Below are 11,402 nucleotides of genomic sequence, written 5' to 3'. Positions count from 1 at the left end.
GCATATACTTCTTTTCTTGGGCAAAAGGAGGTTCTGGATCAAACCCCACAAATCCGGGTGGGAGTGAGCAGAAACATTTCTCATCTTTCTCAACATTAAGCTTCAATCTGGTCACCCTGCCACATGTGCTTAGGGCCCAGCCAACAAATTACTGAGTCTTCCCCCAAATTCAAAAAAAGCAAAAGTGGGCAGAGTCTTTTCATTGTTTTATAGGTGAGCAACCTAAGCCTCTGACAATTGATGTCTTCTCATTTCTTATTCGCTTTATTTTTATTTGATTTATGGTTTATTTACTATGGTTACTGTATTATTTGCATCACTTGAAACTAATCATTCCTGGTTTGTAAGGAAACCATTTATTTTTTTTAAGATTTTATTTATTTATTTATTCATAGAAACAGAGAGAGAGAGGCTGAAACACAGGCAGAGGGAAAAGCAGGCATCATACAGAAAGCCTGATGTGGGACTCCATCCAGGGTCTCCAGGATCACGCCCCGGGCCGCAGGGGGCGCTAAATCGCTGCGCCACCAGGGCTGCCCAGGAAACCATTTATTTTTGTTGATCTTATCTACAACCGTCTTTTGGGATTCTCATTTTTCCCTTAATATTTCTATTATAATTGATTCTCTCATATTTTGTAAATACTATCTATGATTATATTTACAAATCACAGAAATTGTCCTGTTCCTTTTAATATTTATTTCTTATATGCCATTCTTATCTCATTATACAGCAGTCTGAGAGGCCCTATATTTTGTTGAAGACCCTCAATAATAAATATCTTTTTGGGGCACAAAGTGTATAATGGGAGCCATTGAAAAGTTTTCTCCAAAAAAAAAAAAAAAGAAAGAAAAGAAAAAGAAAAGGGTTTCTCCATTGAAAATGTTGCTCGTAAAAAAAAAAAAAAAAAATTGCTCGTTTCTGATAGATACCTTTCTGTTTTTTTGAAAGATACCTTTTATCGAGGTAAAGAAAGTCTTTTTCCCAGTTTGCCGAGATTCATTTTAATTGTGAATGGGTATTGAATCGTGATTTTATTTTTAACATTTTCTTTAGTCTGTTAACATCTAAAGGGTGCCGAGCATGGGTTAAGTCACTTCCCACAGTGATGTACTGGCATCTAGAGCTCACAGGTGAGAATAAGAGGGTCTAGGTGCCTCATCATGTAAGGCTGGAGAGATGTCTCAGGAACCAAATCGTGGAACCTGGAAGGAGAGGGCTGTTCATGGTGGGTGGCCTAGTAATTCTTTCTCCTTTGGTCGGTATCAGGAGGACTAAAGAGGGCAAAGGAGGATGACCCACCTTGGGTGACGTGTGCACTTCCATAGTGGAAATGATCCTTTCCATGGGGATGGGGAGGGGACTGTCCTAGTATCTTCCTAATCTCAGCAAGCACAGATGCCCAAATCGCTTTGCCTTTCCCAATTAAGTCACTAAGGCAGGACTGAGGCATAATTTCCTGTTCTAAAGTTGCTCAAGTCCTGAAGCAGCAGAGGGCCTCATCTTGCTGGGGAGGGAGAGGGCACAGGGAGGTGGCGATGGGGGGGGGGGAGGGCGGAGAACAGAGCTGTGAGCAGGAATGTTCTAGGGCCATGTGGATTGCCATCACCTGGATGGAGCTTCCCAGGGGCTATATGGGTGTCCATGTCGTGGAAGCTGGCCAGGTTCAAACACTGCTCATGAGCAGGTTGCTCCTTGGAACACAGGAACTTGAAGACCAAGAATGGAAATATCCATTCTCCCGATGTTGAGGGTGAGGAACATGCAGCTGGAGCCTCTCACAGAGTCCTGTAATCAGTCATACAAAAGGACCCAACAAGCAATCAGGGTGGGACAACAAGCGGCAGTGTCCCCACTGACATGCAGTTCCTCCTGCGAGCAGGTAATGCCCATCATTCTCTCTATCCCCCTTCACACACAAACATGCAAAGAAACAAGAGAGAAGACCACTGCCCACCCTTTACTTCCAGAAACCCCACCAACGGCCAGGGTGGTAATGATCAGAGACGAAATGGAGATCAGATCCCAATGACAAAACTCATGGACAATAGTCATTTGTTTGGACCATGTTTTAAATCAGCCTTAGAAGGTTTACAATGCAGGGGTCTGGGGAAAAAAATGTATGAAACACTGTGAGTCCATGTATTCATTTTGAGAACAGGGTGAGCATCAAGCTTCCAGATTGTACATATTCACTTTAAGACTCTTCATCAAACTTGTTACATGTTATATTAGTGAGTGACATGGATTTATTTTTTGATATTGAACCGTCCTTTCATTCCTGGAATGGATCCTCCTTGGTCTAGCGGCTGATGCTCTCATCACACTTACCATATGCCAGGTACTACACATACTAACTCATGTAATCCTCATTGACCCTATTATGTAGATGCTATTTTTGTCGCCAGTCTACAAATAAGAATAGTGAGGCCACATAGAGATTAGAGTGATTTGTCAAAGCCCATGCTCATGCAGGGACCGGGCTATGAATACACAAAGTCAGATTCCAGAGGCTGTGCTACTGACCACGGATGGTGGCTGGACTTTAATACCTACCTTCGACCTCTGGCTTTCAGGTGGCTTTGTGTCTGCTCCACGTTGTTTAATTGTTTTGATATTAGCAGTAGTGGAGATATATTCTTCCCATGATTGGAAAATCCAAAAAGAGGCTGGGTTAAACCTGTAAGCACATGTAAAGCTTCTGCTCCTTTTGTGTCTGCTCATGGTCACACGGTCAAGCCGCCAGGGGGAGGGATGCATGCAGAGTACCCCGCACATCTCTAGGGGCAGGCTCTGTGAAGTACCATGGGGAAGGGCATGGATTATTTTTTTTTAAGATTTTATTTATTTATTCATGAGAGACACAGAGAGAGAGAGAGGCAGAGACACAGGCAGAGGGAGAAGCAGGCTCCCTGCGAGGAGCCCGATGCGGGACTCGATCCCAGGACCCCGGGGTCACTCCCTGAGCAGAAAGCAGACACTCAGCTGCTGAGCCCCCCAGGTGCCCTGGGCATGGATATTTTATTCTATGATATGGAGAAGTAAAATCTCAGGAGCAATGATCCAAACTTCTATGGTCAGATTTGCCAAGTTTATTTATTTTGTTTTTGCAGGGTTTTTTAATATTTTATTAGTAGCTTTATAGTTATGTCCTTATTTGCCTCATTAATTTCATTATTTTAATGTCTATTCTTTCTTTGCTTCTTTCTTTCTTATACTGGCTTTTAAAAAATAGCAATTTCTCTGTTACAGAGAGTCAGCAGTCCTGGGAGGACTCCTACTGAGGCTGGCTGTATTAGCGTCCACGCTGCTTATTTCCTACTGTGTTTGGTCATTTTTACAAAATTTTACAAGGGGAACTCAAACTTAGCTGATCTTTATCTGAGGAAATCCTGAGGCACTATGGTGCACCAGGGTATGATGGGTGGACACACTTGAAAACTATTTTTCATCTTGGCATAAGCAGCAAAATTCAATAATATCTATCTTAGCAAATAATAATAATAGCAGGCATTAAAACTCAGATCTAGGCGAGGACAGGCTGAAGAATGTGCATCTTCAAGGGAAGATCTCTCCCCCAGCAGAGTCAAGTCTTTCTCATTGTCCCTTTGCTCATCTCGCCAGCCTCCTGCAGTGTTGTCTCCCCTGCTCCCCAAGCCACTTTCTCTCTAGTCTGGAGGATAGAGGGTCCTGGCTTATGTAATCCTCTGTTTCAAATTCCCATGTTTCTGGGACGTCTGCCCATTTGCTGCGTGGGTCGGATGTTCTTTGTCCTCTGGGCCTGGGGCCCTTCAAAGTTGTGTCAATGGCACCAGGAAACCCAGTCCTGAGAGGGGTCTTCTGGCCAGGGGGCCCCAGGAATCTGGAAAGGCTACCGGACGGTGCAGAGTGACCCTGAGTACACAGAGATGATGACCCTTGAGACACCAGAACACCAATCCCAAGGCAGGTGGAAGGGAAGTGGCCCCACCCCGACTCCCCACCAGGGTAAAAGCAAACTTCTCGAAGCTGTTTGGTAAGACTAAGTGTTTCAAAGGGTGAGTGCAAATTTGGAGGAGGGCAGGAATCAAAGGTCAGGTCAGGGGCTTGAAAAAGGCCACTTGATCAGGTTCTGGAGATAAGAGGCGGACGCTGCTGGAAACCAGGTGTGGAGGCCCCGTGGACTTGGTCTGCTAGCTGTTCCAGACACCCTTGAACCCTATGTATGCCGCCCAGCATACAGCCGTTCTGCTCCTGCTCTCTGCTTGTCCCCCCACCCTCGCTCTCTCAGGGGACCCCTCCTGCGTGCCCAGCCCTGGCGTGCATCGTGGAGGCAAGCCTAGCAAACGCGGCTCCTGCCCTAGAAAAGTAGCTGGGAATGTGGGCACCGATGCCAGCTCAGGCTGGAGCGACATCAGGGGAGCTGCCCCGATGCAGAAGGGCTCATTCATTCTCTAATTGTTTGCCCAGCCGGGTGACTGCTTCCAGGCACCCTCTGGGTGCGGCCAGAACAGCTGAGAGCAAGATCCCTGACCTGCAGGCGTGCTTGTCCTAAAGGAGGGCGGTGGGCAATGAATATGCAACTAAAGAAACAGGGCGGTTTTGCCAGGAGGTCACTTAGAGGGAGAATGACTGACGGAGTGGCCACTGAAAACTAAATGGTAGAGGAAAGCCCTTGCCCCCAAGAGAGTATTTAAGCTGCGATGGGAATGACAGCAATGACGCAAAGATGAGGGAAGTGTCCCCGGCTGGAGCAGCTGTGGTGCAAGTGCACACGCCCAGCTTTGAACTTGCGTCACCTACAAACACTTCCTCCCCTGTGCCTCGTCCTGGGACATCTGTGCCTCATCCAAAGAGGACATCTGATAAATGTCAGCGTTTAATCCCTGCTCCTTCCCCCACAACCATAAACCAAACACAAGTGGAGGGGTGAACTAGTGAGAGCCACGGACACAGGGGTGAGGCTGTATACAGTGGCGTGTGCCGACGGGTGTGTGCTCATGCACGAGCGTGTGTTCGGTAGCATGTCTAATCGTGTCTCTTCTAGAAATAAATATCTGGAGGGAACTATTGCCTAGACTGCGACTCTGGAGGATCAGAGGGGCAGAGCTGTGGGGAGGGATGTGTGGGAGGGAACAGCAGAAGGAAGACTTTTAGGGTGTTTAAGTAACCAGCTGCCCAGCACTGGGCCAGGGACCCCGGCCGCGGCGTTGGACAGCCGCCCAGCATACAGCCGTTCTAGGGACAGTTGTTTATTAATCTGGGGTTGAAGGCCAGTCCAGCACTGTCCCCAGTCACCAGGTTAATTAGGCCTGACATCCCTGGGCTAGAAGACCTGCTTCCCTGCCATAGCCTCCGTGCTTTGAGGAGGCCCTAGTAAGTCATTTCTGGGGGACGGAGGCAAAGGCCCAGGCCAGGGGTCCAGCGGGGGTTTTGGTGGGGTGGTTGGGCCTGCTCAGGGCCTGTCTCCGTCTGACCTGGGGCATTTGTATCCTTCCAAGGTCCGCTTGGCCCTTCTGCAAACTAAAGGGTGGTCTTTTCAGCCAAAAGGAAAAATGGAAGTGGGCCATATATGCCAGCAGCATGTTTAAGCCCTGAGCTTGGCTTCTAGGATGATTAGGGGAAGTTAGGAAAAAGGAAGGAAGGAAGGAGGGAAGGAAGGAAAGAAGGAAGGAAGGAAGGAAGGAAGGAAGGAAGGAAGGAAGGAAGGAAGGAAGGAAGGAAGGAAGGAAGGAAGGAAGAGGCTTGCATGGCCCTCCAGGGAAGCCTGGAGGAAGGAAGGAAGGAAGGAAGGAAGGAAGGAAGGAAGGAAGGAAGGAAGGAAGGAAGGAAGGAAAGAAAAGTGAAGAAGTATGTGATCAAGAAAGTTCTCCTCCAACTTATGACTTCCCACTGTGTCCTGGGGGAAGGGAAGGGTTAAGGTAGCTGACAGGCCAGGGAAGGCAAGGCCAGATGCAGTGGTCAGGGAACAAGGGCCAAGGACGCTGGGATTAGAGGCCAGAGAGGCCCGTGGGGGCTGGGCTGCCCAGCTCCTGGAAAGGAGGCCAGCTTGAGCAAAAGCTGGATGGGACGCGGAGCCAGGGAGACATCTGGGCAGCATGCAGAGGATCCTGCCAGGAGAAGGAACAAGAGCAGACAGCTGGACAGGTCCAGCGTGAACAGAAATTTCGGGAGCCCGGGTGCTGGCTGGCAAAAATGACCTCTCCGCAGAAAATCTCAAGCCAAGGGAAGGAGGAATCCGTCTCATCCAGCCAGGATCAAGTGCCCTCGGGAGCACTCCGGGTCCTGAGCCCCACTCCCACCCCCACTCCCACCCCCAGCAAGGGCCTGTCACACAGTAGAGACTTCCTACAAGATGATTGACAAGCTGCCTGGGAAACAGCTGAGGCTGATCCTGAGGGCAGATGGAGCCTGGAATAAGGGCTTTTTAGGTGAAATGAGAGAATGGATGCCATAACCCAGGCCCGGCCATGAAATGAGTCTTGTGGGGCCTCGGGCTACCTGCTAGAGTTCAGTCTAACTTTAGGGTCCGTAGGAAGCAGAAGAGGGAAACTGAGGCACCCTGGGACCTCGGGAAGAGAGTCAAGAAGGAGGAGCCGTGGCCACAGCTCTCACAGGCGGTCAGGGCCCAGGGGAGGGCCAGCTGCGATCGCCAGGCCGGGGGGTGGGGGGGGGGGGAGCACGGGCCCTGGCCTGTCTCTCCTGCGTCAGCGGCTCTGTTGGAGTCCCTCTGTTTTCGCATCCCTAAAGCACCTCTGCACTTTTCATGTGTCCGCGTCCCCAGTAGCTCGGGAGTGATGCCAAGCCAAGAGTCGCGATGGCCCCTGCTGGGTCTGCTGCCCAACAGGGCCCAGCACACACAGGAGGTGGTGAAAGCCAATGAGGCAAGAGGGGACACAATGATTTTCCTTGACTTTCTCCACTCGAAGGTTCAGGACCATGTTCTTGTCTTCGTCACTTCCTGTCCTTCTTCTGTGTATGATGACAGCGGCCAGCGCAGAAAAAGAAGCCTTGGGTGAGGCCCAGAGGACATGCCCGGTGGTGACCTGTGCCCTCCCGGGCAGAGATGGGCGAGATGGACTCAAGGGAGAAAAGGGCGAACCAGGTACGGGACAGGCTGCTCTGACTCCTGAAGTGTCTACGTGGGTAGCAATTCACTCAGAATTGTCCCTGCAATAGGTCATCTTCTCCAAAACAAAGATGCTTCCCTGGTCCTCAGGACCCCACATCTCCACACGGGAACCCACGAGGGGTGGGCGCCTGCAGAGAGCAGATGTCCCGCCAGTTCAGGGAACTGGCCCTTGGAACAGGCTGTCCTCTGGAACACAGGATGACTTTTTGGGGGGAGGGGGGTGGGGGGTCACCACTGGTTCACTGAAGGTTTTCAGGCTCAGTGTAAATTGAATGGAATTTCTGGAAAAATTGAATGAGCCGCAGCCCCTGGATCACTTTTCCTTCCTCTTATAACAGGGCAAGGGCTCAGAGGCTTGCAGGGCCCTCCAGGGAAAGTGGGACCTCCGGGAAACACAGGGGCTCCCGGGGCTCCAGGACTAAAGGGCCACAAAGGAGACCGTGGAGACAGTTCAGGTAAGGAGCTCACCCCAGCGTAGCGTGGGCCCAGGGGACTCGCGGGCCGGAGCCTGCTGCCGACCCAGGACACTCGTCCCCCTGAGCGTGTCGCCAGAGTGCAGACTTCCAAACCCTGCCATCCCCTCCCCAGGCCTCTGTGGGAGACAGGCCCTGGCTTCATCCTCAGCGGACACGGTCTGCGTGGGTCTCCAGGATGGTGGGGAACAGCGGTGTCCTCTCTCCGACGCCGGGTTTCTGTCTATTGTCAAAAGAAAAGCATGAAAATATTCGGTTTCCTAGGCCCCCTGAGCCATGGGCAACCCCAGGACAATGTAGTTCAGAGTCAGATGAAGTACATTGACCTCTTGTTAATATCTGCCAGCTGGCCCATCAAAATCATAAAAATATTAAAAAGTTGGTCTGGAATAAGAAATGAGAGAGAACGATTAAGAATGATGTTCGAGAAGGAGAATAAACAGTTGGGCTTTTTCTTACAAAGGATTATATAATCTTGCAACATTTAAGCAGGATGTGAACAGAAGGACCCAGAGCCATAATGTATGAGTTATTTATCATCATTGTGATTATTATTAGTTCAGAACAAATAGTTTACGAGAGCTGCTAGGTGTATCTCAGAAGCAGGAGTCCCGAGGTTTTCTTCCTTTTGCTGCTTCTCTGTTTCTTCTTTGTCCACAATAATCATACTCTTCAGCAAGCTTTATCCCTCCCTTCTGGCAAAATACTGTCCTCTCCAATTGAGAGTCTTCTTCTCATTAAACGCCCTTCTCCCTCTCACTTTGCAGTTGCTGAGACCAGGCTGGCTAGCCTAGAGAGGGAGATAAGGAGCCTGAAATCAGAACTGGGCCACATCAAAAACTGTAAGTTTGTTTTCTGCCCTGAATGTGGCCTTGGCTCTCACCTTCCTCTTGAGGGCTTCAGGTTTCGGGGAGGGTGGACACAAGCTAATGTTTAGGAACACTTACTGTACCCCCTGGCCTGGGTGAGGTCGGCATTCCCTCATTCCATCCTTTCACCGGCCCCACCTGTGGGGACGATACCCAGGTTATTTAGGTGAGAAGAAACAGGTCCAGGAAGTGTAGATAATTCATTCGCTGTCACACATCTAGGAAGTAGCAGAGGAAGATTCCACCCGAAAGTCAGCCACTTGCAGCATCTTGGCTCTTTCTGCAGCAACCCCTGCCTTGGATAGCTATCCATCCATGCCTGGTACCCAAGCCTGGCAGGGCGGCCTGAGCATGCTTCCCTGTGTCCCCCTTGCGCCGGTACCGTCTGTAACAGATGTTTGTGTCGAGGGTGGGATCACCCAGAAGGGTGTGAACTTTCTGCCAGAGTCCTGCCCTCTGGCTGAGGAAGGAGGTCTTCCTTACTAGGATCTGACCTGCTGGTTGAGAATGGGGCTCTTTTTCAAGAGGTCTGGGGACTCCTGGGGGAGGGCTTTCTCGCCTACTGTCCTGGGCTGAGTCCAAGCCCAGTCAACCTCTCCCACCCATTGCAATTTCAGTGCAAACCTTCTCCTTGGGCAAAAAGACCGGAAAGAAGCTCTACGTGAGCAACGGCGAAAAGATGTCTTTTTCCAAAGTGAAGGCTCTGTGTGCCGAGCTCCAGGCCACTGTGGCCACCCCTAAGAGTGCTGAGGAGAACAAAGCCATCCAAGATGTGGCCAAGGAAGAGGCCTTCCTGGGCATCACGGACAAGGTGACCGAAGGCCACTTCATGTATGTGACCGGAGGGAGCCTGGTCTACAGCAACTGGAGGAAGAATGAGCCAAACAACCACGGCTCGGGGGAGGACTGTGTGATCCTCCTCCAGGATGGGTTCTGGAATGACATCTCCTGCGAGTCCTCCTTCCTGGCCGTCTGTGAACTCCCAGCCTGATGAGGCAGCTTCCTCAGCCCCCTCCCGGCATTCCTGCTGTGCTCTCTGCTGCCCTGAAAGAGAATTCATGGTCCCCTTTCCCAGGCCCTCCTGGTGTTGGCTCATTCCTTCAGGGGGGTGGGAGGAAAAGTGTTTGTGGGGTGAGGAAGCGAGAAGAGGCTGACAGTGGTCCAGTTGGTAGTGCAGAGCACTGCACCTGGTCAGAGGTGGCCATGGAGAGGGCCGGGTGAAACCCCTCCATCTTTAGTGAGTACACCATGGCCCACCAGGGACCAGTGGGGACCCCATCTGTGTCAGAGCAGTAGGCCTCAGCCTCCAGGAGGTGCAGATGCTTGCCCCTCTGGATGCCAAACATTCCTACCTTCTGTGCCTTCCCATGGCTAACCAAGCCCTGTCGATGACAAGGGTACTGATCCTAGTTGTTCACGAGCCACACCACAGAACCTGGCACCACCAGACCATGACACCCAGCAGTCTCCCATGTAGGTCACAGGGGTTAGCCCCAGGAGTCCCCTTATCCTGCCCAAGTGGCTGTGGCCTCCCTGTTACCACCAGGGTGATCCCGAGGACAAAGGGCAGCCTTTCCCTCCTGCAGACTTTTGGCTATGGGTGGATATGGTGATGAAGGCCAGCATCACGGGAGGCTGTGTCCCTCTCTCAATCCCTCCATGCTCAACATCCCCTTCCTCCTGTGACATCTTCATCCCAGCCTCGGTTGACAGGTCCATTATGATAGAGACAAGAGGTAAAACTCCCCAAAGGTGAGTTCACACCCTGTCAACTGATGCAGCATCACTCAAACTCTGGATGTCACCCAGTCAAATGATGCAGTGCCACCCAGTTAGCAGATAAGACACCCCCCCCTCCCCCCCGCCTGAGCAGGGTTTTGTTGTTGCAGCCTTGGCCAGCAACCCTGCTCAGGACCAGGGATGGTTCCCTGCCACCCCAGCGCAGGTGGAGCTGAGATTTACATAGGGCCCATGCAGCCAAGCGGGAGAGGAAGGTGAATCCCAGCTTCTATGGTACCACCATTCACAAAATGAGATTAGGAAATATTCCATGAATGGAACGCGGGCCGCTTTCACCTAATGAAATACTTGTGTGGAAATCCGTTTTCTCTGCAACTGAATTACCAGAGAGAACCCCTTGTACTTCGCAAGGGTTTGGTGAGTATCTGTCGAATGGGTAAGGCGAAGAATCTCCAAATAGATGAGTGGGTGGGACGCGGAGGGGTGACTAGAGGGTGAAGTTCTGTCCCTGGCGAGCTCCTGCTGCAGGACTCGTGCTGGAGGCGTGGGCACGGGCAGCGACACGGTGGCAGGACCTGCATCCTTGGCCTCTAACACACCCAGACTGTCCCATCGCTGAATTCTCCGTGAGGCCCACCCCTGGGCACGTGCCTGGGCGCCGCGAGACAAGTGCTATAGTGACGCAGAGCAGAAGGGCTCTCTGTTTTCTTTTTTTTTTTTTTTAATGTTTTTTTAATTTTTTTTATTTATTTATGATAGTTACAGAGAGAGAGAGAGAGGCAGAGACACAGGCAGAGGGAGAAGCAGGCTCCATGCACCGGGAGCCCGACGTGGGACTCGATCCCGGGTCTCCAGGATCGCGCCCTGGGCCAAAGGCAGGCGCCAAACCGCTGCGCCACCCAGGGATCCCCGGGCTCTCTGTTTTCACTCCCAATCCCACTGCTTACCCAGGGCTTGGGAAAGTGCTTACAGCTTAGGGGCACTCATGGAGCCGTAGGTATGACAGCTGGGAAAAGGGAAGACCGGACGCTTTTTAGAAGGAAAGAAGATACACGTATGACAACCCCGGGCAAGAGATTTTTCTATCAATAAGCATGAAAGGTGCACCTGAATTTTCTCCTGGCCGAGACAAAAATGAGAAAACAGATGCCCACCAGGTATTTCCTCCTGATTTATGTGAGAGGGAGGGGTCACGTCTACCCCTGGTTT

At 51.1% G+C, this 11,402-nt stretch overlaps 1 protein-coding gene across 3 annotated transcripts; it reads left to right on the top strand.

The window, feature by feature from the left end:
* The first annotated feature begins 5,201 nt into the window (after nt 1-5,201).
* On the top strand, nt 5,202-9,530 carry MBL2 (mannose binding lectin 2). Of its 3 annotated transcripts, none has more exons than XM_077895194.1 (5): nt 5,202-5,355; nt 6,909-7,084; nt 7,450-7,566; nt 8,352-8,426; nt 9,071-9,530. In XM_077895194.1, exons 2-5 carry the CDS (start codon nt 6,919-6,921, stop codon nt 9,442-9,444), a joined length of 732 nt encoding a protein of 243 aa, XP_077751320.1. In that variant the 5' UTR covers nt 5,202-5,355; nt 6,909-6,918; the 3' UTR covers nt 9,445-9,530. The 3 variants fall into 3 exon arrangements, with proteins under 3 accessions (XP_077751320.1, XP_077751321.1, XP_077751319.1); XM_077895195.1 differs by having other exon boundaries at nt 5,320-5,467; XM_077895193.1 differs by lacking the exon at nt 5,202-5,355 and adding an exon at nt 6,022-6,126.
* Nucleotides 9,531-11,402: the final 1,872 nt, after the last annotated feature.

This window comes from Canis aureus, chromosome 4 (assembly GCF_053574225.1).
Source record: "Canis aureus isolate CA01 chromosome 4, VMU_Caureus_v.1.0, whole genome shotgun sequence".
Taxonomy (NCBI): Eukaryota; Metazoa; Chordata; class Mammalia; order Carnivora; family Canidae; genus Canis; species Canis aureus.
This window is presented reverse-complemented; position numbering and strand designations above follow the sequence as displayed.